Source organism: Nerophis ophidion, linkage group LG02, assembly GCF_033978795.1.
Source record: "Nerophis ophidion isolate RoL-2023_Sa linkage group LG02, RoL_Noph_v1.0, whole genome shotgun sequence".
NCBI classification, from domain to species: domain Eukaryota; kingdom Metazoa; phylum Chordata; class Actinopteri; order Syngnathiformes; family Syngnathidae; genus Nerophis; species Nerophis ophidion.
The window spans coordinates 40,982,071-41,008,393 of record NC_084612.1 but is presented as its reverse complement, the minus strand read 5'-3'; the positions used below and the strand labels follow the sequence as shown (position 1 = coordinate 41,008,393).

Below are 26,323 nucleotides of genomic sequence, written 5' to 3'. Positions count from 1 at the left end.
TTGAAGAATGCTGGTTGAAATGTTGGTGGACTATGGAAGGAAGGATGGATACAAACAGACTGTGAAGTGGCTTGAATGTAAAAATACTTTTGGCCAGTAGAAAATATTTCAATGTTAAAATCGCTTTAACCATACTGAAATGTACAATGACTATAGAAACGATAAAACTATGTAACAGTTGGCATTAAACTATGTGACTCAAAAATGTAAAATTATCTAAAAAAGATTTACACAATTGGCCACATTACCTGGGTACGTCCTAGCTTTTGTTCTTAAAGGGCGAGATTCAACGGTTGAATTGATTGATTACCCAGAGTTCTTTAGTTTTCATCTCATTTTTGGCATAAATTAACATATTTTTTTTTAGAGTAGCCAACATTTTGACATAAAAACATTGAAACCATTACTTACATTGATAGGGGAGATAAAGAGCTTGTCGTCTAAATTGTATCCATCTTGTGTATGAATCCATGTCCCTCAATAAGATATACTACCATTGTCTTTATAAAATTACTTCAATATGAAACTTCACATAAAAGTATGTTACAAAAGCACAATTAAATAAAAACTATGTTCAATAAACTAACATTAACCTATTGCAAATGAACCTTCAAGGTGACTAATGACTGAAATACAAAGGTGGCCGTCATTGTTTAATCGTACTGCAACAGGTCAAAATGACCACTTTACCCAGAATGCATTTATAAGCATAGCTTTTTTAATCATTTCAGACTAAATAAATGTTTTTTTTCTTCAACAAATATATTTTACGATAGTGTTGAACAGCATTCAATGTTTTTTCAGGGGAAAAAAAGCCAACCCTCAGAGAAAATGGCGGTGAGCGTATCAATTGTATTGTACAATAGTCTAGAAAATCATTAATAATGTAAAAAATGGGAATTTTTGGGTTAAAAAAATACCAAGTTTTATTTTCCTAATCAACACGAATGTTTTAATGGAAGAATGGTTTGAATTAGTTGAAAAATGTGAGAGTAGTCGCTGAAAGAAAAAACGGGCAGAAAAATATGAACGTTATGATTTATTGAAAAGTCGGTAATATTAGCTGAAAACATTGTTGCAGCGGGCTTCACGGTGGCAGAGGGGTTAGTGCGTCTGCCTCACAATACGAAGTTCCTGCAGTCCTGGGTTCAAATCCAGGCTTGGGATCTTTCTGTGTGGAGTTTGCATGTTCTCCCCGTGAATGCGTGGGTTCCCTCCGGGTACTCCGGTTTCCTCCCACCTCCAAAGACATGCACCTGGGGATAGGTTGATTGGCAACACTAAATTAGCCCTAGTGTGTGAGTGTGAATGTTGTCTATCTGTGTTGGCCCTGCGATGAGGTGGCGACTTGTCCATGGTGTACCCTGCCTTCCGCCCGATTGTAGCTGAGATAGGCGCCAGCGCCCCCCGCAGCCCCGAAAGGGAATAAGCGGTAGAAAATGGATGGATGGATGGTAATATTGGGGAACGTTTGTTGACTGAGCCTGCATGTTGTGAAAGCGCTGAACGTTTTAAATGCTTGAAAAGGATTAGTTGGATGAACGCCTTGGGAGATAGAAGTGGATAAAAAACGCTATGGAAGAAGAGTAAACATGAATTTTGGTGCAGAATATTAAGACTAAAGGCAGTAAATTACTGCATGAGCCGGAGAAGTCATTAACTTCACTTTAGGACTAAACATGACTACTTCATCATAGACATTCATCTTTTTATTAGTGATGTTTAGTCCTGCATACAGTTGTAAGTTTTCACTGTAGTTTAGACATGTCTGGACTTTGAAAATATGCTCCATTTTAAGTGAGCTGCATTCGGTTCTGCTTGTGCAGTAATTTTGCTTATATAAATCATTCAAATGTTTATGTTAGCCCTGTAACATTATATTGTAAAAGCTTGACTCAGCAATTACAGATTCTGCTTTTTAGAAGTGTGGCATTACAGCACTTAACATGTCTTAATAAGCAGCTTAACAAACTATTACAGTCAAAGTACGGTTTGTATTGTGACATACGTAAGATGTTATGTTTAAACAGGTGAGACACTTGGCATCCCTGATACAGTGATGGGACTCACTCTCCTTGCAGCTGGTACAAGTATTCCAGATACTGTAGCCAGTGTTATTGTGGCCAGAGAAGGTAAATATTTGCACCTACAATAATTAAGCACCACTGAGAAAAGATTACATTTGTTTGATCTTACCAAATTAAATCCCTGCTAATTCAATCCATCCTCTTTCAGGGAAAGCTGACATGGCCATGTCCAACATTGTGGGTTCTAACGTATTTGACATGCTGTGCCTTGGTTTACCATGGTTCATCAAGACTGCATTCATGGACACCGCCAACCCTGTGGAGGTCAACAGCACTGGCCTGGTCTTCATTTCTTCAACACTCCTTTTTTCAATCGTCTTCCTTTTTGTGGCAGTGCATGTGAATGGCTGGAAACTGGACTGGAAACTGGGGCTCAGTTCCTTCATCTGTTACATTCTTTTTGCTACGCTTTCTATCCTGTACGAGTTGGGGATTATTGGTAATAATCCTGTAAGGCTGTGCAGTGACTGAGATCTGACCCTCCGATGACCAAATGCATGTTTACAGAGATTCACGCTCACAATTAAATCTACAGAGCCAAGAAGGATGGGCCGCTCACATCTTTGGAAAAGGGAGAGGTCAACGTACCAAAGATGTTGATGTTGAGGTGTGAACTCCCTTAAAACCACAAAGGTTATCACAATGCACGCATTTCCCTTCTCCAGTTAGCTCGGAAATGTCTTATTTATATCTTCCAATATGCGAAAACTGTTGTGACTGGAGTCACCACTCAAACCACAGAGAATAAACAAGATGTTGACTGGCCTGATTCCTCTTTTTAAGCAGACTGCTCAATTCTGATTAAGTTTTACAAGCAGGTTCTTATTGCCTGTGAGGACCAGAGTGAAACAACCATAAACAGCAGTAAAGAAAATCTGCCATCTCCTTGCTTACAACAGTTGAATTTTAATGAACACCGCCAACCCTGTGGTTACACATTAACATCTATAATCTGTGGTGTAATTTGGGTCTTATTCTAAATAATACTGGTATGGTGTAAATTAAATTACCAACATTTAAAGCCTTTGGAACATCACACCAAACTATATGGCCACTTCATAGCAGTGTTGAGCAATATTGTGCAGTACAGCAAAAGCTATGTCACACAAAGACTTTGAACTAAACAGACTTTAATAACCAGCAGGTTTAAAAATTAAAATGTTTATTTGCTCAAACTGACAGATAATTAAAAAAGGTTTACAAAACAGATGAAATGGACTACAGAATGTATGAATATATCCGCAGAAACAAATGTGAAAACTGTGGAGTCTAGATGAAGTAATTGTGTTTTTAAAACAAAACTACAGCTCACTGTGTGAGCCTGTTCTTACAAAAGGTTTAGGCATTGCGATCAATACGGACATCCACCTCTCGGCCATTGATCTTGTTGAAATTCATCAGTCTGCAGGCTTTCTCTGCACTCTCAGGACAGTCAAATCTCACAGTTCCGCAGCCCTTGGACTTGCCATTCTCCATCTTGATCTCTGCAAACATCACCTGGCCTGCAGTCAACAAGAGGAAGTAACATATCAGAATAAAAAACAATGTGTAATTACATGTGATTATCATTTATAATACAGATTAAACAGTATGTGGTAAGATTTAGATGGATTAAATGTGTGTTGTATTCATATTTCGGATAAAAGAATAAAGCTTACCGCAGTGACTGAACTTCTCTTTAAGCTTTTGCCATGTAAGATCATAGGGGAGCTGCAAAGAAATAGTAGGAGTTCCTTTACATAGTTTAATTTTAATAAGCATGCCATAGCTGTAGACAACCATAATATCACCTCTGAGCAATTGCTCAGAAAGACATTAATAAAAAATATAATGACTAACATCTATAAGAAAGAAAGGAAGAAAATGAGACACCAACTCATGTTACAAAAACAAAAACTGACAACCTATGCTCTGTCCAAAAGCCGTGTGACCGATACGTGGATAAAGAATAGTAGGATTAGTACTTTATTACACTCGCACTTACATTTCGCACAAATATCTGACAGCCTGCTTTGGATCCAAAGCTTCGGTCAGACATGCCTCCGCCCATGTAACTCGGTCCGCCTCCAAAGCCCCCAAAGCCGCGGTTCATGTCCATTCCTGACATGCCCATTCGATCCATCGCCATACTGCCCATGCCACCACCTGTGATTGAATCAAACAGAAAATATCTCAGAGAAACAGCAACCACTTCAAGGTAGCAATTAAAAGATGCAACACCCTTCCAGGCCTGAGATCCATTAGTGAAAATATGAGTCCATGAAAAAGACGTTGCTTGGATGGCAACATGTGTTACCGCAAAACCTGTATGTATCTTTCAGCATTAATGGTTCCTTCACAGATGTGTAAGTTACCCATGCCTTGGGCACCAATACACCCCCATACCATCACAGATGCTGGCTTTTAAACTTTGCGCCTAAAACAGTCCAGATGATTATTTTCTTCTTTGTTATGGAGGACACAACGTTGTGAAGCCGGTGGCGTTTCTGGGTGTTGATAAAAGGCTTTCGCTTTGCCTAGTAGAATCTTAACTTGCATTTACTGATGTAGCGAAAAACTGTGGTTACTGACAGTGGTTTTCTGAAGTGTTCCTGAGCCCATGTGGTGACTGATGTCGGTTTTTGATGCAGTACTGCCTGAGGTATCAAAGGTCACAGGCATTGCCCATTACATGCAGTGATTTCTCCAGATTCTCTAAACATTTTGATGAAATCCCTAAATTTCTTTTAATAGTTTGTTGAAAAATGTTGTTCTTTAACTCTTGGACAATTTGCTCACACATTCTTTCACAAAGTGGTGACCCTTGCCCCATCCCTGTTTGTGAATGACTGGAAGCTGCTTTTATACCCAATGGCACGCACCTGTTCCCAATTAGCCTGTTCACCTCTGGGATGTTCCAAGTTAGTGTTCGATGAGCATTCCTCAATTTTCTCAGTCTTTTTTACCACTTGTGCAAGCTTTTGTGAAACATGTTGCAGGCATCAAATGCCAAATGAGCTAATATTTGCAAAAAAATGTGTATTCAATTCAATATAGGATGAGAAGGATTTGCAAATCATTGTATTCTGTTTTTATTTACGCTTTCCAGCCATGACTTAATGATGCAAAGATTTAAAAAAAGGTAGCAGCACAACAAACTTATTCCAGTATCAAGCCGAGTGGAGGAAATGTAACACTTTACAAAGCATCCAAGACTGCAATAACAACTCCACCTTAAAAGCAACGTATTGTGGACAAATAATTTACACAAGGTACCATGTACAGTACAGAGAACAATGCACAGAGCGATCACTAAGGCAGTCGCTATGCTCATCCAAACCAGACAGCTCGTACGCGCGTGTGCTGCTGCAAAACTTTCATGGATAATATATTACATGTGCAATTAAGTGTACATTGTCTTTTACATCAGTACACACTAACAAGGAGCCCAGGACCCATCCATCCATCCTGTACTGCTTGTCCCCAGGATGTTTAAAGGGAAAGCCTGTCTTTATCCACTTACTAAAACTATAGTCATTTCAATGTTTTACTTGATTATTTATTTGCATACAATGCAGGGTTTCCCCTTAATGTAATTGAACTTGGCGCACCCCCACTGCATTTTTATTACCACCACCTTCAAAATGAGGACTTTTTTTGCACATGAAAACAAATTAAAGTAATATATTGTAGCACCTAGAAGAAATCACACAAAGTCCCACGCTATTTTTAACTTTTATTACCAATGCTACGATAACAAACCAACCATGAAAACACTTTAATTTCTTTGAGTCTTCATTTCCCCGCCAGACACACAACGCTTCCACCAATCGCCTTTAAAGCATGAACGGTGTGTGTTTGTAAATATGAGAAAAACTGACATTAAATCCAAACAACACGGATATAAAATATTACCATTAGCTGGTCGTTACAGTATGAATTAATACATATAGCCTATCATTCGCGCACTATTGACAAGTGATGTACCGAAAACTTGACCGCTGAAAATAGACTTAGATCACTAAAAACAGCGCTACCGAAACCGGATGTAAACAAAACTTATTGTCTTGAGCGTTGTCAGCATGTCTGCAATGTGGACGTGGTTTTTATATATATATTGCAGACATAGTAGCGTGGATGGCCATCTTCAAAATGTGCAAATTGTAAGAGGTCAGTGTCAGCTTTTAAAAAGAGAAAGTCCAACTAGAGCAACAGCGCCAAGCAAGTGTGATGCATGCTCACTGCAGCCTCTTAAGCCAGGGACATCAAGGAATAGAAATAGAGTCTCTAAACACGAGTACATTCTATTATACCAGCAGAAGATGTTTGATTTATTGCTAGTTGTTTTAAATGTTTTAAAAAGTAATTAAATGTCTGTAAACGCTCAAAAATTATCAACAAAGTACTCGTACAAAAAGAAGCAACAATTAAAAATATGTCAAAACTACAAAAAAATATATGTTAATACTGATTAATAAAAATAGATTTGTTTTAAATGTATGTATACATTTGTTTTAGCCTTTTTCAAAGAAAATTCTATCATAGCAAATTACTTGACTCATTGTGAACACGTCCAACACCACAGGCATCCTGGCAGTTTAGGGGAAACCCTGCAATGTACAATACTACATTTTGATTTAAAAAACATTTTATTCAAAACACAAGTTTTAAGTTTGTACTTTATTGATATGATTGATTTTTATTAACATTTAATAATTGTTGAAATTCTTATTGATACTTTTGAATTTATTTGCATGCAATGCTACATATTTATATTAACAAAAGTATTTTCTTTCAAGAGCACTATTAATGTCAATGTTGTATATATTTGCATGCAATGTACAATGCTAAATTTTTGTTTGCAGAAGTATTTTATTTAAGCACAAGTATTGCCTCCCAGAGAAAGCTATACATTTAGTTATTTGAAAATGATTGCATAAAAGGATTTTTTAAGTTGATTTCCTGCTACGAATTAGTCTCATCTACAATTCATGTCTGCAATTATTTTTATGGTGTGAAGTTCATATTTTGTCTCAATTTTTAGCTGAATAGGTTCCTGTTGTTCAGCTATGTTTGCAAACAATATCAAGATTCAGTAGATGCTGTTGAGCATACTAGAAATGTATTCATCTAGTTTATAAATACTATTTAGGATATTATTTTAATAACGAATATCACCAAAGATGCTATAATGTGGTCATCTGTGTCAAACATAGCACTTAGCTTTCTTGCACAACAAGAAATTAGCTTTTAGATTCTGTTATTAAAATCGACAAAAATACAGTGGATTGGGCCAAAAATCACAATATTTTTTACGTGGACTTAACGTGACGTTAGTTTATTTGCACAACCAGGTCTTCGTAGTTATATTCAGACATATAGCAACCACAAAAGAACAAAAAACAAATGCGATCTAATGTCATTTCTTTACGTTCAGATTTGCTATCAAACACTACTAATAAGTCGATTGCATCACAGAAGGTTTCTCAAACAAATTAAAATGTTTAAACAAACATTTTACAAAGTGGTCACTGCAGATACAAGCAATCGGATTGTATTCCACAAGACGATTAAAGTGATATTGTTAAGAGCCATTTCCGTCAACCCACTTTCATTTTTTTCCTGACTTCATTACCTTTATGAGCCACTGTTTCGGGACCGCATGAAAGCTCCTTCTTATCTCTCTATTTGACTAACACCCGAGTACAGATCTGCAATACAGCATTTTCTGCTCAAACGCTACACTCACTCACTTTGTTTAAATGGTACGCTATAGCTGCTTGTCCGTCGTGTGAATTAAGCTGCGAAGAAGACAAATGGATGGGACGTAATATGCAACCCTCATTTGTGTCTTTAAAAAGAAGCAAAAAAACAACGCAAATTAAAACCTTTGTGGAAGAAATCTGAGATTTCAGCTTTATGCCATATTGCCCACGCCTAATAGTTGTACTTGTATAGTGCTTTTCTACCTTCAAGGTACTCAAAGCGCTTTGACACTACTTCCACATTCACACACACATTCACACACTGATGAAGGGAGCTGCCATGCAAGGCGCCAACCAGCACCCATCAGGAGCAAGGGTGAAGTGTCTTGCTCAGGACACAACGGACGTGACGAGGTTGGTACTAGGTGGGATTTGAACCCGGGACCCTCGGGTTGCGCACGGCCACTCTTCCACTGCGCCACGCCGCCCCACCTAGTAAACGTAATCTAGTGTCCATGTTCCCTATTCCACCTTTTCCCACATCTTCACCTGATATATACAGTTGTGGAATTAACACATTATTATGCTTAATTTTGTTGTGATGCCCTGCTGGATGCATTAAACAATGTAACAAGGTTTTCCAAAATCAAACAACTCATGTAAAAAATAAAAAAAAAAGGCCAACATGGCACAGCCATATTTGTTATTGAAGTCAAAGTATATTATTTTTATTAACACACCTCAAAACAGCACCTTGGAATTTGGGACATGCTCTCCTTGAGAGAGCATGAGGAGGGCGGAGTTGAAGTGGGGTAGCAGGGGGTGTATATTGTAGCGTCCCGGAAGTGTTAGTGCTGCAAGCGGTTCTGGGTATTTGTTATGTTGTTACGGTCCTGATGATCTCTCGAAATGTGTTTTTCATTCTTGTTTGGTGTGGGTTCACAGTGTGGCGCATATTTGTAAATGTGGTAAAGTTGGTTATACGGCCACCCTCAGTGTGACCTGTATGGCTGTTGACCGAGTATGGATTGCATTCACTTGGTGTGTGAAAAGCCATAGATATTATGTGATTGGGCCGGCACACAAAGACAGTTCCTTTAAGGTTTATCAGCGCTCTGTACTTCTCCCTACGTCCGTGTACCACTCTGTACAGCGGCGTTTTAAAAAGTCCTAAGTTTTACTTTTTAAAAACAATACTGATAATTTCTGATATTACATTTTAAAGCATTTATCGGCCGATAATATCGGCAGTCCGATATTATCGGACACCTCAAATGGAGATAATGTAATTCCATACACTATAAGTTACACTACAGCACACGGCAACTTTACACACAGACAGTTCATGAATTCAAGCGATTACATTGCAAAATCTCAGAAAAAATGCCAGGATATATGACTCACTCATTGCTCCAAATGAATCGCCAAATCCTCGATTCAATGGCATGTCACAGCCAAAATCCATCCCGCCCATTCTTGACCGGTACATATCTTAAATAAAAAACAAAACAAAAATAAAACAGCAAGCTTACCTGGTGTTCATTCTTCTACTAATCTGATCATTGTTTAAGCAAATAATCAAAGAGAACACTCACCGCCCATTCTGCCAATTGGCGGTATTTCTCTTCCTCCAAAGTTACCCATGTTGGCCATGTCCATGACTCCAAAACCTCCACCAACACCTGACAAAACCCCCATTGTCAAATACAAAACATGATTGGTCAAACTACAGCCAATACAACACATGACAGCAGAAAATCAACTTACCCCCTCTGTTCATTCCACCATAACCTGGGATATCCATAACTAGAGGAAAAGGACCACATCGATTACATCATGTTAATGTACAGTATATAAACAAAACATTTATATCTGTTCGACGACTGATCAATGGAACTGTACAAGAGGTGGTTGGATGCTTTGAAGTTTAGTAGGCATACTAAACATATTACACCAGTAGAACAAGCAGATGCAGACAGGAAGGTATGCCAATTGCTAAACTAACTTGAAACAACACACAAACAGAACGATTCGATAACATATGAATGATTTTGTTTAACATTTGTTGATGGACCCATTTTTTTATACACCACAAAAGAACCAAAACCCATTACTTCCTGGGCATGCGTGCCTCCTCCTGTTAAAGGAAGAGTAGTTAGGATCTTTGGCACCAAGCCTATGAGCATTAACTGATGAAAATCGCTTGGATGAGAGGCCAAACGTCTTCTAAGGTAAACTGAACAGTCAAATGATCAGTTGTATGCGCCGAGAATATACAATATCCTGGATGAAAGATAACACCCATCGGTACTTCTATCTTTAAATATATTGGGGGGAAAACAGCACATTTTGTAAAAGCTACATGCTTACAGTATTTCCAAAAATATCCCTAAAGATGCTTCTGTAAGGCAAATATAAAGTAAAAAGACAAACAGAATCATATGTCAAAAATATTTATTTCGCAGCCATGCTCAAAATATACGCAGTGCTTCTACTTTAGCAGATTGCCGCAACATGGCGGATCAATTTAGCATGAATCAGCTAAAATATCAGTTACAAGAAGTCATTCACATAATTTTTCCCAAATGATCCAGTTTACTCTCAAAATAAAATACTCCGTGTTCAAGGCGGATAGCATTTAGAGCCTGATATGTCCTTATGGGCAGAAACGGCACTGAAGTCAACTTGTCAGAGGTTTTAAGATGTAATTTCAAACGATGGATGAGGACATGCTTATTCTTGAGGACCACAATTAAATAATTATATTACAGGCATATCCTGGACAGCTATTTGGGGACTTCACAAGGGTGGGGGAAGCAGAGGAGTGGTTAATGGGAGTTGATTAAGAAGCATGTCATAACAAAGTAGTCTTTCTGCAAGGCAAAATTGTCCCCTTTTTCACAAGTCAAGTCAGTGTTGTCACCGACACCTGATTGTGGATATGATGGACAGTGAAACTGAGTCGTTCCACGGTGTTGACCCTCAAGTCATGATTAATTAAAGGATTCACTGCTGATTTTTATGAATTTACGTGGTTTCCACCGACTGATATTCCGTTATGGGTTTATCTTTCACAATCCTACTATTGACTTTATTTTGCTTTAATATTTATAAGTAAAGAAAGAGAATACGGGGAATTGTTTAATGAATGCAATGGTATTGTAAATTGCTGATCTGTGTTTTTTTTTCTGACTTTTATTATGATAAATATTTGAAAAGCAAAATCTTTCAGTAATCTTGAATATCTTAAAGTAAACACTATTGGTGTCAGTACTCAGTGTTGGCGCGAGGAATTTTCAAAAAGGGGTCCCAGGACCCCCATCAAGTCATAAAAATGGGGTCCCACTTTTTTGTAACCATTTTGAAAACAAATGATAAATGTATGCATTATCCTGTTATATCTCACATTTTATATTGTGTTTTGGAAAAAGGTTGTCATAAACGTTACTTAATTCATTAAAAAAATAATACAAAAGAAAACACATTTTTATGCATATTCAGTTATAAACATTCATTCACTTTATTCTTTCCTTCATGGATCTAAACTTTACTGCTGCCGGTAGTTTTTTCTATGTCTTTATTCAATAAGTTGGGGATGCATTTATTTTAATATAAAAGGTGTAAAAAAATGGTTTTGCTTCAGTCATGAAATGACGATAATTGTCTGCCAGGGCCTAAATACATTATTTAATAAATGCTTAAATCTCTCGGGTCTACAGCAACTTCATATCTATCAGTCAGTTTGGAAGGTTTTTTTAAGGGTTTTTTTTTTTTTCCACTTTTTGTCAAAGAAAATGTTTTTATGGCAAACACAAAATATGCAAACTCTTCCACAAAATATATATTTCTAAGTGGAAAATTTGATGTGAAGTAATCGGAGGTCTGGATAGGTCAATATTTCATAAAAACATTGATTTGGATTCAATATTATGTTTTGTGCAATGACAGTTTTAAACAAAAAAAAAACAGCTTTGTTTTATTAGTCAACATTGCAACTTTTTCTAAATTACATTTCACCTCTAAGCTTTTTTATTCCATATTTGTTATGTCTATTTAATTTAATAGTATTTTTAGAATGTGCCGTAGGCCTTTAAAACAGCTGCAAGCCGCAAATGGTCTCTGGGCCACACTTTTGACAACTTTGCTATTGATAATACAAAATTTAATCTGATAAGTATCAATAAAAAGCATAGCCTGGCGACAAATGCGCGTTTATCATAACGCACAACATATTTGCATCAGTAAACAATGAGGGTGATGATGTCTCTGTCAGCGACGCGAGCAAACAGGATAATAGGGCCCATAATCAATAGCACTCACCATTAGGGCAGTCAGATTACTAAAGTGTTCAACTCGATAGCAAAAAATATCCAATATACTCAATATAATTTTAATTCCACAGTGACTAAAACATTCGACTCTACAATATTGTGTACTTTTTTTAACTAAAAAAAAAAACATTTACAAGATGTAACAATAGACAGAACAGTTCAAAATAAACAGAAAACTGCAAATACGGTAACAATTAATAACTTTCAGAACAATATTTTAAGGATGGTTAGTGAAGTGTTGCAGGTTAACACTGCTCTGCTACATGCTGGGACTTTAAAGAGAAAATACATTTCAGCAGAATCTACGACAGTCTGCTTACATGCTAGCAGAGTAGTAGATTTAAAAAAAAAAAAGCTTTTATAGATGTAAAGGACAATGTTTTATCAACTGATTGCATTAATGTAAATTTGTTTTAACTATTAAACGAACCAAAAATATGACTTATTTTATCTTTGTGAAAACATTGGACACAGTGTGTTGTCAAGCTTATGAGATGCTATGCAACCCACTGTAACACTATTCTTTTTTATTTTATGAATGTCTAATGATAATGTCAATGAGGGATTTTTAATCACTGCTATGCTGAAATTATAACTAATATTGATACTGTCATTGATAATATTCATTTTTGTTTCACTACTTTTGGTTTGTTCTGTGTCGTGTTTGTGTCTCAATTGCTCTGTTTACTGCAGTTCTGAGTGTTGCTGGGTCAGATTTGGTTTGGGAATTGAATTGCATTGTTATGGTATTGCTGTGTATTGGTTTGTTGGATTGATAAAAAAAAATTATAACAATAATAATGATAAAATATCGATAAAAAAAAAAAAAGAGAATCGATTCTGATTCGCACAACGTGAGAATCGCGATTTGTATTCGAATTAATTTTTTCCCACACCCCTAATATATATATTATATATATATACTTATATATTATTACATCAGTGCCTTCCCCTCCCGCAGATTACCAACAGGCACACATATTAACCTGGAAAAACACGACAACACATCTCGCTTTAGTCCAGGCACTCCCGCTCATTTCCCGAAATCCGGAAATGCACCTGCGCGAATGAACCAAAAACCAATGCCACAATGAGTTGCACGGCAAACCTGCGTTAGTGTGCATATACCAACAACTTAGCGCGTTGTGGATACACATTAAGCATTAACAACACTTCACTTCTTTTCTCAACCGCCATCGTTTCAGTGCGTTGTAAAGCTGGTTGCGAACAGAGCGGACTACCCGCCAACGCCCCTACGAACAACTACAAAAGCGGGGGTGCCCAAAATACAGACAACCGTAACATCAACCGTCCACCGAGAGATCCCGTATTTATCCACCTCTCATAGACTCGACAAAATAACCAATGTTATAGCGTTTTATTTGGCCAATCACATATGTCCTATATATATTGTGAGCAGTACAATGAACGTGTTACCTTGTACGTGCATAATCAGATTTTTTTCCACTTGTTTGCACTTTGTAATCGCACCCTGCAATGGCATATTTATTTTTATTAGCCGTGTCTTTTGTACATTTTATATTAATGAATAGTTTTTTATAGTTTTATTTATGAAATGAAAGCCACATTTACATTATTTTTGTTTAAAATATAAAGTGTAATAAAATATGTTTTATTAAGAGTAAATAATTGTGATTACAATATTGTGCAGCCCTAAATAAGATAAACTTTATTTATCCCACAATGGCAAAATTCTGTGCTTGCAGTGCAGATTTTACGTAGAGTAACAAAATTAAATTGTTGATGAAAATCATACATTATCATACCCGGACACAAAGTTGGAGTATCAATACTTTTGACAACCCTACTCAACATACATGGTAAATACACCATTGATCAGAAAACCCGGACTAAAAATACACAAATTATTTATCAGTGACTGACCTCCTGCGCCCATGCTACCCATACTTCCTCCGCTGTTCAGATTGTTTGCATTAATAGGTTGCCCTCCTGGTCCCAGTCCCATGCCAACACCAGATAGACCACCTGTGGACAAAAGAGTAAAAGCAAAGTTAAATTGGCTGACAGCCACCAAGCCTTCTTGCCATTCAGCACCCAACTTACAAGAAAGAAAAAACTCCTGCTATTTTAAACCAGACCTGCTCAAGGAGTTTAAAGACAATATAGTTAACCAGCTCCCCTGTCATGCCCATACAGATAAGTAGACGCACGAAGCTGCTTAGCTTGTTGACAATTATTAGCAGAGTCAAAACCTCCCACTTAGCGCGAAACAATGCAACTGAAATTACTGAATTTCGTAACATCCATTCATCCATTTTCTACAGCGTGTCGCTTTTGGGGTCGCTGGAACCTATCTCAGCTGCATTCAGGCGGTAGGTTTTGTAACAAATTGCTACAATTTGTGTTTGATCTTTAACAATTTACTAATGATTGTATTTTTCTTGTCAGTAAAGCAATATATTATGTTCTAACCTATTCATATACTATGGCAGGAGATACAGTCGAGATCAAAAGTTGTATGCTCCATTATACACCCCCCCCTCCCCCTCCGTGCGGTGGTTGAGATTTGGTGCTAGCGGGGGTGTATAATGGAGCCCGGAATAGTCAGGGATGCATGGGATTCTGGGTATTGGTTATGTTATGTTTATAATGTGTTACAGTACGGATGTTTTCCCGAAATGTGTTTGTCATTCTTGTTTGGTGTGGGTTCACAGTGTGGCGCATATTAGTAAGAGTGTTAAAGTTGTTTATATCGCAACCCTCAGTGTAACCTGTATGGCTGTTGAGTAAGTATGTCTTACAGACGCTTATGTGTGTCTGCAGAAGCCTCATACAATATGCGAATGGGCTGGTAAGATGTTTGTGACGGTTGTGGAAGGCGCTAAACGCATTGTCATCATAGCACGCCCTTATTATTGTTTGGGTGAAAACCAGCATGGTCGAGAGAAAGGTTGCTCTGAAACTCTGTAGTCTCCCGGAAAAATTTAGATAGTTGGCAAATGTGATGTCAAGCAGCATTCAAATGAAACTCGCGGGCCGCACTAATATAAAGTTTTCATATTAAGGTGCGGGCAGGGGTGTCTGAGACCCCTGGTTAATACATAGCACAAACCAAAAAAAACTTTGTACACTGTTATTTCATTTTAAATTTTAAAAGAGTCTTGTGGCTCCCATAGTTTTCTTTATTTTGTGAAACAGGTAAAAAATGGTTCTTTGAGTGGTAAAGGTTGGCGACCCCTGCTGTAGAGGATGGTACATGTGTACAGAATAAAACAAATGATGTTAGTACATCAATCGAGGAAAATGATCAAACTACATACATGGCATACTGTAATTTCATTTTGATATATTTTATCTTGATAGATTGAAAATGAACACCATTGAGTTGACTGATGAACATTATCACATAATTCATTCAGGAAATATAAATAACGACAAAAAGATAGAATACTATTAACCGCAACATGTAAGTGTAAAAAAACAACAACATAATGATTTTTAAATTTTCAGAATGTGCTCCTTCTATTTTTAAAAAGAGAAAACAATCTGAAGGTGTCTTTATTTTTAGGTTATCGTGCAGGGATTTTACCAGTCCGGCCCACTTGGGAGTCGATTTTTCTCCATGTGGCCCCCGATCTAAAATGAGTTTGACACCCCTGTTCTAAACCAAAAATCACTTCATATCCTCTACTGCTCGCTAGTGTTACCAAATCTGAGTTATTGTGTAGAAATATGGGGAAACAACTACAAATGTGCGCGTCATTCACTAAATGTGTTACAAAAAAGATCAATTACAACAATACATAATGTTGGATATAGAGAACATACAAACCCTTAATTTATTAAATCACAATTATTGAAATTATTGAAATTAAAATTATGGAAATTACCGTACGTATAAAACAAACTAATACCTGCTACCAAAGAATGTACAATTATTCTCAACAAAAGAGGAGAAATATAACCTTAGAGGAAAATCTAATTTAAAACCTTTGTATGCTCGTACAACACTTAAAACCTTTAGTATATCAGTATGTGGAATTAAAGGCCTACTGAAACCCACTACTACCGACCACGCAGTTTATATATCAATGATGAAATCTTAACATTGCAACACATGCCAAAACGGCCGGTTTAGTTTACTAAATTGTAATTTTATATTTCCCGCGAGGTACCCTGTTGAAAATGCTGCGGAATGATGACGCTTATGTTGACGCGTGCTTGTGACGTTATCGGTTGGAGCAGACATTTCAGCCCAGCACCACTCACGGCTAAAAGTCGTCTCTTTTCATCGCATAATTACACAGTATTTTGGACTTCTGTGTTGCTGAATCTTTTGCAATTTGTTCAATTAATAATGGAGACTATAAAGAACAATGCTGTTGGTGGAAAGCGGTGGATTGCAGCTGCCTTTAGCAACCGAAAAACAGCCGGTGTTTCTTTGTTTGTTGTGAAGCTTTAACACAGAGCGGTCAAGCGAACAAGTTTCTCTACCACATGTCAACCAATTGTGATATTAAGTCGGCTCTTACTGGAGACTTCAGCGGATTATGCGACCTCCTGCAGCTGTCAAAACGGCAGCTGTGATCTTGGCTCCTCCATTGGCTTCTCTCAGAGACACTGGCGTTCACCGCAGCCCTCCGACTTTCAGGTATGACCTTATAATCTCAGTAAAACACTATTAACACAATAAGCAGATAAGGGATTTTCCAGAATTATCCTACTAAATGTGTCAAATAACATCTGAATCGCTCCCACTGCCGCCTGGAGCCGTCGCCTCTTCTTTTTTTCTTTATTTTTTTAGTGCTTCACTCTAACTTTCCTCATCCACGAATCTTTCATCCTCGCTGAAATTAATGAGGAAATTGTCGCTTTTTCGGTCGGAATCGCTCTCGCTGCTGGTGGCTATGATTATAAACAATGTGAGGATGGGAGGAGCCCTCACACCGGTGACGTCACGCGCACATCGTCTGCTACTTTGGGTACAGGCAAGGCTTTTTTATTAGCGACCAAAAGTTGCGAACTTTATCGTCGATGTTCTCTACTAAATCCTTTCAGCAAAAATATGGCAATATCGCGAAATGATCAAGTATGACATAGAATGGACCTGCTATCCCCGTTTATATAAGAAAATGTCATTTCAGTAGGCCTTTAAATTATGGAATGGATTATCCATCCATCCATCAATTTTCTACCGCTTGTCCCTTTTGGGGGCGCAGGTGCCTATCTCAGCTACAAATCGGGTGGAAGGCGGTGTACACCATGGACAAGTCGCCACCTCATCGCATGGCCAACACAGAGATTAACCAAAGAAATTAAACAAAGTACCAATATGATTCAGTTTAAGAGACTGTTCAAACAAAGTACACAGAACAAGAATTGCGATGAACATCTTGAACCCTTATTTTCTTGAGGCAAAGTTTATTTGTGTATTTAATATTTGTTTGCTTACTATGGTATATTATTTATTTGTTCACTGTTCTGTTACAGAGAACAAAGAAATTGGATAAAATTGCCATGGTCTGAAAAGGGGTAGGATTAAATAAGCTCTGCTTCTTCCTACTCTTTTTCGGACTTCCTGTAATGAAACAATTGGAATTGTGTGATGCGTTACATTGTCTCGCATTAATGTTCGAAATAATCTGAAACTGAACTATACTAATGAAAAAATAATTAAGGCAGCTGTTTTGCTGTAACTCATTAGACTCTTCAGGAGGTATAGATAGCTAAACTTGTACTTTTAGTTTTGGATCATTTAGTTTTAGACATTTATAGACAATTTGGCGATGGCATATTAAAAGGGTCTGTTTGCAACATTTACACAACTGCTTTTAGGGCGGTAAAATTCCAATTGTGTTATGAACATTGTATACTGCTGTTTTACATGTTATAGCATTTAATGACAAACTACACCCGCACGTAACAATCCCTTTAGTTTGTGTGTTACCTATTTCTATCATAACAACAACATGACTGGAAATTATTAATTCTCTGGGACTTCGACTAGTTACACCATTGATGGACACGGTTCTTAAATGCAGTATGTTAATTCACAGAGGGACTCGAATTTTTAAACAAGATTGCCTGTTTTTCTTTTAGCTGTGTATAGTCATTAATATAAATGTCTATCACTGGGTTCTTGTATGCAAACATGAGTTTCAGCCACAATGTTAGCACACTCACGTGGGAGCTGAGGTGTTTTTTCAACTTGTCGAATATCATCAGGGGGCAGGGATTTTTCATCCTGTCAAAGTAAAACATCCATTTATTAAATGCCAGTCTATTAAGTTATATTAAACAGAATCACCTCACCATTTTTACATGCATCTGTCTGTCAAAGAGCATCTGTCCATTAAACATTGCTGGATGCTGAGTCAAGGAGAAAGTCAATTTAAAATTAAACATGTATTCATTTTTGTACTTGCAGTTTTTGTGTTGACACTTAAAGGATACATATAGCCTGCACAGCCTCCAGTGGCTGCTCAAAAGTAACGGTACCCATGCCACGGCTCTTGCCATCCTTGTCCTCTTTTACGTCAGACCGTTTTACCATACCTGCCATGCTAAACACTTCCTTTAGCTTCTTCCAGCCCACCTTGAAATCAAGCTATAAAACAAAATGACATCAATAAAAAACACTAATATTCCGTAATATCCTGGAAGGAATAATTAGGTCTGCATTAATGTTTTATTAAAATTTAAGTTGTCCTCACATTGGCCACAAACACTGTAGATCCTAGTCGACCCGTTTGCAGTGCATGCTTGATTTCATGTGGAATGTTGGGATTGTTGGCGATTGAGGGGGGGATATTTATTACACCAGGTCCCATTTCCTGCCCCCGAACTCCATCTCCCATGCGCTGCAGCACACGTCGCACATGTTCTCCATCAGTGTCCTTCAATGAGAAGCAGATAAAACATTACTTATTTCAAACTGTACTGAGGAGATGCTATAAAGATAAAGATGGACCAATGATAGCTTCTGCTACTGCAACATGATGATGTAAAATATTATAAACTTTAAAGTCGATTTGATATTAATTATGCTGTCCTGCTAGATCAGGGGTCAGCAACCCGCGGCTCTGGAGCCGCATGCGGCTCTTTGGCCACTCTGATGTGGGTCAGCTGCATAATCACCGACCCCCCCGATTATTTCGGGAGGTTTACGGATTTTGGTGCCTCTCCCGGACATCACCCAGGGCTAAGAGTCTCCGATTTTCACTCGGACAACAATATTGAGGGCGTGCCGTGATGGCTTTACTTTTAACATCCTCTGCGACATGTCATCTCGCCCGTTTACTTACTCAACAGCCACACGGGTTACACTGAAGGTTGTGATATAAACAACTTTAACACTCCTACTAATATGCGCCACACTGTGAACCCACACCAAACAAGAATGACAAACACATTTCGGGAGAACATCCGCACTGTAAGACAACAAACAGAACAGAACAAATACCCACAATCCCATGCATCCCTGACTCTTCCTGGCTATATTATACACCCCCGCCCACCTCAACCGACGCACGGAGATGTTGGGGTGGGGTGGGCGCTAGCGGGGTGTATAATATAGCCAGTAAGAGTCAGGGTTGTGGGTTTTTTTTAATTTCTGTTCATGTTGTGTTACTGTGAGGATGTTCTCCCGAAATGTGTTTGTCATTCTTGTTTGGTGTGGGTTCACAGTGTGCCACATATTAGTAAGAAGGTTAAAGTTGTTTATATCACAACCTTCAGTGTAACCTGAATGGCTGTTGAACAACTATGCCTTGCAGTCGAGTATGTGTATCTGCGGAAGCCACATATAACATGTTACTGGGCTGGCAAGCCGTTGGTACATGTTTTAGAAGGTGTCAAAGGCAGTGGCCTCATATCTCGCCCTTATTTTTGTTAACTGGGTGACCATCAGCAAATAATCGCGAAAATAGTTGCTTTGAGAATTCGGGATCCTCACGAAAAATTTGGGAGGGTTGACAAGTGTGATGCTGTCAAGTGGCATTCATATAAAAGTCGCGGGCCGCACTAACATTAAATTTTCTTATCAGGGTGCGGGCCGCATGTCTAAGACCCCTGGTATACACATAGCACAAAGCAAAAAAAACTAAACTCTTTATGCTGTGTTATTTCATTTTAAATTTCAAAAGAGTTTTGTGGCTCCCATTGTCTTCTTTATTTTGTGAAACGGGTCAAAATGGCTCTTTGAGAAGTAAAGGTTGCCGACCCCTGTACTATATATGATTTTACTTGCTAGTTTTCTGTTTATAGCTAGTTACTTGCCGCTGTAACGTGGATCCAGCTAGACTTCTGTTAATGTGTAAAAGGGCACATTATTCGGTTTCTTTAATAAATATTTAAGCTAGCTTAGCGTTTAGTATGGCGTTTCATCTTTGCTAGCTCTCTTGCTCAGTGTATGTGTAACATGTGTCGGTAGTTCTCCTGTCCTCTTGTGAATATGATACTTGTGGGAGGTATGGTTTATCTTTCAAGATGGATATAATAGTTCTTAACTGATAGGAGGCTACACTCCGTGTATGGCCATACTTTAGTCAGCTGCACAAGCTAATAACTCTTTACCAACACGGGGACTAAAAATAAATGGGTGTCGACAGTAAAACAACAAATCGACTTTTTAAAAAAATGTTTTAAAAAAGGGCCAGCAATTAATTTTCTTGCGTCGTTTACGTCGACTAATCAAGGCATCACTATACAAAACACATTTTAATGTTAACATAACATTTAAGGAAACAAAACTGGTAACGGAATAATATCAGTATCAGCAGAGATTCAGATTAAAGTATAGAATAGAATAGAAAGTACTTTATTGATCCCTGGGGGAAATTCAGTATAAGATCAGAAGTGAAAGAAATGTTGATCTAAACAAGTACAGTCCATCTTCAATGACCACGGAAGCTTGCTTACCTCCTTGATGTTGAGAGGCCTTCCAAACAAGTCATATTTATTCATTGTTTCTATTGCTTTTTTCACAAACTCTTCATCTTTGAATTCCACCACACTATTTAAGCAGGACAAAGAAGAAGGTCATTATACCAAGAAAATTCAAAATAACCCAAATTTTCATCTTCAATATTTTTTTTCTTACCCACAACCCTAACCAATGGACATCACAGAGGTTCAGGTTGCACACAAAGTTGCAATATAAAGGGAGGACAAGAAATAGTTAAAAGCAGGACAAGACACTTGAACATCCTAATTCATCTACTGGCTGTTTTCAATTTGAAATGTATTGTTTTGCAAACATGATATAAATATACATTTTCAAAACTATATTGAGAAGAGATTACTTCAATATATTTAAAAAAATATAAAGCGGAATATGCATTTTCTTAATCTCTTCATGATATTAAATTAAATTTAGAAGTAACATTTTAGGGCAAAATGGCAGAATGAATAAAATGTTTTATTACTTTCATTGAAGCATAGCTACACATATTATATGCATTTTTGCCATTGAAAAGTAATATGTGAATAAAAAATACTACATAAACTCATAAGAGTGTTTTGTTCCTTTGCTGAGCCATTTTGAGGGTCAATCAGACAAATCACACAATCCATATGTCCCTTTGGAAAATAGTCAAACAAACAAAGTTTTACACCAATAAAATGACAACAACAAAAGCAAAAAAGTGTGCTCTTGGAGTTCATAATACTACTTTCCAAAAATCAACAAGACATCTCCATTTCAAGTAAATGTCAATCATTATCCACCTATCAGGCTCTAGAAGCAACCTAGAGTACATCCAGTTCTAGTAAGACCCAAAGGATTGGAACCTTCAAAAGCACTTGATTAAGGAGAGCCTGCTGAGGGCATTTAAAACCTCGTGCAGCAAATTGGCCACATCACTTACCCTTGACTTTCCTTCAGCATCCTTAAAGAGCTCCACGTATGTTACCTCACCGACTACATGAGACATACACAGGAAAAAATACCAAAAAAGAACAAAGGAATGTAAATCACCAAGTCATCAAAGTGCCGTCGGCCTTGGCAATGCCGCTAAAACTGGAGATGTCCCATTAATGATATACAGTCAGCCCAGACCAACATCCCACCAGGTACCACCATGCCTTGCTGGGCAGTGACTGAGACACCCAAAGGCCAAGGCCAGAGACACACAGCTACGTTCAACCTGGGAAATTTGAAAGACTTCAACATTGAACAGGTGGTCAACAGATTCCATTCATAGCAATTGAGGTTTATGCTGTCTTTCAGGCCTCGAGAAAGTTTTTCAAATAGTTCAGTCAGTTCATTCACATAAACAAGGTTCACTCTGCAACAGATGCAACAAAGTCATACAGTCACGTCATTCTAAAATATATTTGGGTTTAGCTAAAACAGCAAGTGAAATACATCATCATCCTTTTCTCACATATCATCATATTACTGACTCTATATTAACTTCCACCCAGAAATTTTGAAACGCCATAGCACAAAATGTTATTTACTGCTATTTGGGCATATTCAGAAAAAAGTGGAAACTACGGCAGCATTACTACTACTACTACAACTAGTATTAGAAACATCCATCTTGTAAGGGTATAAGTTACATAATGCTGTGGAAGCAAAAGTAAGTTAAGAAACAAACCTCACCTAAATAAATCTGGCTTACCTTTCTCTCGCATGAGATCTTTAATTGCCTGCCATTTCATTTCATAGGGAATGTTGCTGATGAACACCTGGTTTTTATGACCACTTCTCTTTTCACCACTGTTTTTGTCTTTGTAAGGATGGTAGCGGTTTCCTCTTCTACCTCCGGAAGACTCTTTACCATCTTGTTGATCATTAGAGGGCTTGGATTCCTCAGCGTCCCTAAAAACAAGCATTACAGTTTGTTAACACTTTCAATAACATTTTAACATTTTCTAAATACGTTTCAGCCTTCGTTAGGTTATACTGCAAATGATTGCACGATCGACGAATGAAGAGCTATGCAAGTCTGTTGTCAATATAAAACGCTTCTATATAAAACAATACCCTGTTTTTAGCCTGTCATATTGTTGTCACCAAGGTTTTAGTAGGTTTTAAATAGGCTATGTCTACACTAAGCCGAATAACTCCTTAAACGAATAATTATTTAGCCTAAGGCCCGTTTCAGCTGCACTATTATTTAAGGTAATCGTCCTCGGATAATGTTTTAAACATGTAAGTGCGCCGTGTATTTCTTGACTCTCTGGCTCTTAGTTTTGTATGGACTCATTGATCGCTTCCAGAGTTCGGAGAGGAAGTGAAGTCAGAAAGACCGCGCCCCACACAGGAAGTGACACCAGAAAGAACGCGCCACAGCCAGCTTCATGACAACCGGAGCTAACCACTGGAAATATTGAGGCGAGTCATCCAGACATGGCAGTGTTTCTCATTCTTCTACATGTACAGACGCTTGTGGAAATCCCAAAAGAATACCTGAAAAGAAAACGATTGCAGCTATTTCGGATACAACACATCTTAGACGGAAAGCGAACTTTCCAATGTCGAGGTCAGTTCTGAGTCTACTTACTGAATATTTTTTTCTATTTGTCGAAGGAGAGTCAACGAAAATGCGGCGTCCAGTGGATGTGATAAAAAAGGCAGTGTGCTTTGTATTACCTGGCCGCCTGGCAACGCAGACTATCAGTATTGTTCGCCATGTATGTCGCAAACTCAACGTCTAGGTCCAGAGTATATAGTCACCAAAAACGAATGGACATTGAAGGTGAAGGCAAAAGAGTGAGAAGTGTCCTGACAAGATATCTAGATTGATTGTTGTAAGATGTTCTTTATCATCGCCTCCACTTCCTCAGGAGGCTAGGATCCTTCAACGTCTGTACAAAGATGTTGAAGATGTTCTACGAGTCGGTAGTGGCGGGCGCCTTCTTGTACGCCATTGCCTGCTGGGTCAGCGGGCTGACAGCGAGGGATGCAAACAGATTGGACAAGCTGGTAAAGAAGGCCAGTAACGTGGTGGGAGTGGAGCTAGACTCTCTGGCGGTGGTGTCAGAGAAAATAAGTCTAGCCAAACTCCTAGCCATTATGGACAACACCTCCCACCCACTACACTCTGACCTTGGGGAGAGAATGAGCACGTTCAGTGGAAGGCTCAGACTCCCAAAATGCAACACGGAACAACACAGAAGGGCCTTCATATCGATAGCCATCAGAATGTATAATGCATATATTCCTTCTTGAGTGCACTTAAATGTAGAATATAAGTAGAACATATTTATATTACCGTATTTTCCGCGCTGTAAGCCGCCGCGGGTTATAAGCCGCACCTTCAATGAACGGCATATTTAAAAACTTTGTTCACCTATAAGCCGCACCGAGTCATAAGCTGCGCCTACGCTGTGTTAAAGGGAATGTCAAAAAAACAGTCAGATAGGTCAGTCAAACTTTAATAGTATGTTACATACAAACCAGTGTGCAAATGTGCAATCACAATAGTAACACTCAAAATATAATGCGCAATTGTGCAATCACAACACTCAAAATATTGCAGAGCAATAGCAACATCAATAACTCAACGTTGCTTGAACGTTAATGTCACAGCACACAAAATAAACATTTAAAGCTAACTTTCTGAAGTTATTCCTCATCCATAAATCCCTCAAATGATTCTTCTTCGTTGTCTGAATTAAAAAGTTGGGCGAATACGGCATCCAAAATGGCGCAGGTCATCTTGTTGCTTCCTCCACCTACGCACCATTGATTCATTTATGTTCAATTCTCTCGCTGCTGCTCTATTTCCGTGTTCTTCTGCGTGACTTATTGCCTTGAGTTTGAATTCTACGTTGTACGCGTGTCTCTTAGTAGGAGCCATTTTGTGGTCGTCTTTACAGAAACACACAAATGAAATGAATCGTATTAGCCCTGTTTACCGTAGTTACGAGACCTAAACTTTATGAAAATAAATATTTATATTAATCCATATATAAGGCGCACTGTCAGCTTTTGAGAAAATTTGTGGTTTCTAAGTGCGGCTTATAGTGCGGAAAATACAGTATTCATATATTATATATGTTATATATTTGTATTATTGTTTTTTGTGAGCGAACTGTGGTGCTGAATTTCCCAAGGGATCATCAATAAGGTAGTTTCTATTCTATCACATTGTTTACTTGTTTAACAAAGATTTGATTCATTTATGATGGCTCAGGGGTGATTTACTACAATAGGGCCCCACAGCACACTGGATTCCAGTTATTTGAAATACTCCAACACTGGATATTGTTCATATAAGTTAAATTTAAGAACTTGCACTCAAAGCAACACTGGATGTGACTGTGACGTGCGCATTTTTCGCGCATGCGTACTAGGTCGTGTTGAGCCAGCGGACGGACGGAGGGGGTCTAAAACGACCATTGTGTGTGCGTGTGTGTGGGCACTAAGGTTAGGTGGGATAACCTTAACCTGCTTAGTGTAAACCAGGCTTGAGTAGATGCAAAAATTTTCGCTTAAGCAATCTAGATGATGGATTAAAATAAACTGACACTGACGTGTATTACGCAATATTAACGATTAATTATTTTGATGCATTAAAGCGCTTAATTTGAGAACAAAGACATGTTATCATTGCCCGTTGGCCTGTTTTTGTTGGCGCACCTTGTGCAACTGCTAATTTTCCTAACCGCCAGACTCGGAGTAAATTGAGTTAGAAAAAACAAGTCATTTATTGTGTAAACCAGGAAGAAAAAAATGACACCCGTGTGTTAGCTGGCGTACAGAAGACTGCGCCAAGCATGGCGGCCTTGCTCTGCTAACAATGGCTAACATCACGGGGACTCCATTTTAGCTTAGCTTGGAGCGCTTCATACATTCGGTGTAAAGAAACGTAGATCCTTTTTACTCACGTCTTCACGCCGTTTGGTGTTTCTGGAGACGGCTCGTTGCTGTCAGACACTATGGGTACAGCAAGCTCGTCCAGCTTGGGGTTCACATCAACAGAGAGGATATCTTCCATGTTCAGCTTCGTGTTCCCTGCAAAAGACAAGATGCCCTGACGCAGTTTGAATTAGTCCAGGCGACGTGCTCTCGTATCGCGAGATTTTGGCACTAGCCAGGCAGAAAGAAGGCATGCGATACAGCAGAACAGGCGAGAGAATGCGTGAACATGTAAATATAAATCCATCCATCGATCTAATTCAGTGGTTCTCAACCTTTTTTCAGTGATGTACCCCCGGTGAAAATGTTTTCCAATTCAAGTACCCCCTAATCAGAGCAAAGCATTTTTGGTTGAAAAAAAGAGATAAA

The 26,323-nt window shown here is 38.2% G+C and overlaps 2 protein-coding genes across 2 annotated transcripts in view; one reads left to right on the top strand and one right to left on the bottom strand.

The window, feature by feature from the left end:
- Nucleotides 1-2,852, top strand: part of slc24a5 (solute carrier family 24 member 5) — a 39,856-nt gene extending 37,004 nt beyond the window's left edge. Inside the window, exons 8-9 of the mRNA XM_061883865.1 lie at nt 2,031-2,132; nt 2,236-2,852. Of these exons, the coding sequence (XP_061739849.1) occupies nt 2,031-2,132; nt 2,236-2,558 (425 nt within the window). The 3' untranslated portion in view covers nt 2,559-2,852. The remainder of the gene's footprint in view (nt 1-2,030; nt 2,133-2,235) is intronic.
- Nucleotides 2,853-3,232: 380 nt separating this feature from the next.
- On the bottom strand, nt 3,233-26,104 carry myef2 (myelin expression factor 2). The gene is made up of 16 exons (XM_061883877.1): nt 25,924-26,104; nt 22,710-22,909; nt 21,951-22,003; nt 21,185-21,192; nt 21,004-21,097; nt 18,798-18,980; nt 18,538-18,691; nt 18,397-18,446; nt 18,268-18,328; nt 14,008-14,109; nt 9,539-9,577; nt 9,367-9,453; nt 9,176-9,262; nt 4,072-4,232; nt 3,746-3,797; nt 3,233-3,589 (listed from the first exon to the last, which is right to left on the bottom strand). Exons 1-16 carry the CDS (start codon nt 26,031-26,033, stop codon nt 3,426-3,428), a joined length of 1,605 nt encoding a protein of 534 aa, XP_061739861.1. The 5' UTR covers nt 26,034-26,104; the 3' UTR covers nt 3,233-3,425.
- Nucleotides 26,105-26,323: the final 219 nt, after the last annotated feature.

Bases quoted from the DNA above. Each gene is read 5' to 3' on its own strand.
- myef2 (XM_061883877.1), bottom strand. From the start codon at position 26,033: ATGGAAGATATCCTCTCTGTTGATGTGAACCCCAAGCTGGACGAGCTT. The intron at 18,981-21,003 runs GTAAGCAAGCTT...TTCTCATTGAAG, and splicing joins GGCCTCTCAACATCAAGGAG to GACACTGATGGAGAACATGT. The intron at 9,263-9,366 runs GTGAGTGTTCTC...TTTTTATTTAAG, and splicing joins GCCAATTGGCAGAATGGGCG to ATATGTACCGGTCAAGAATG.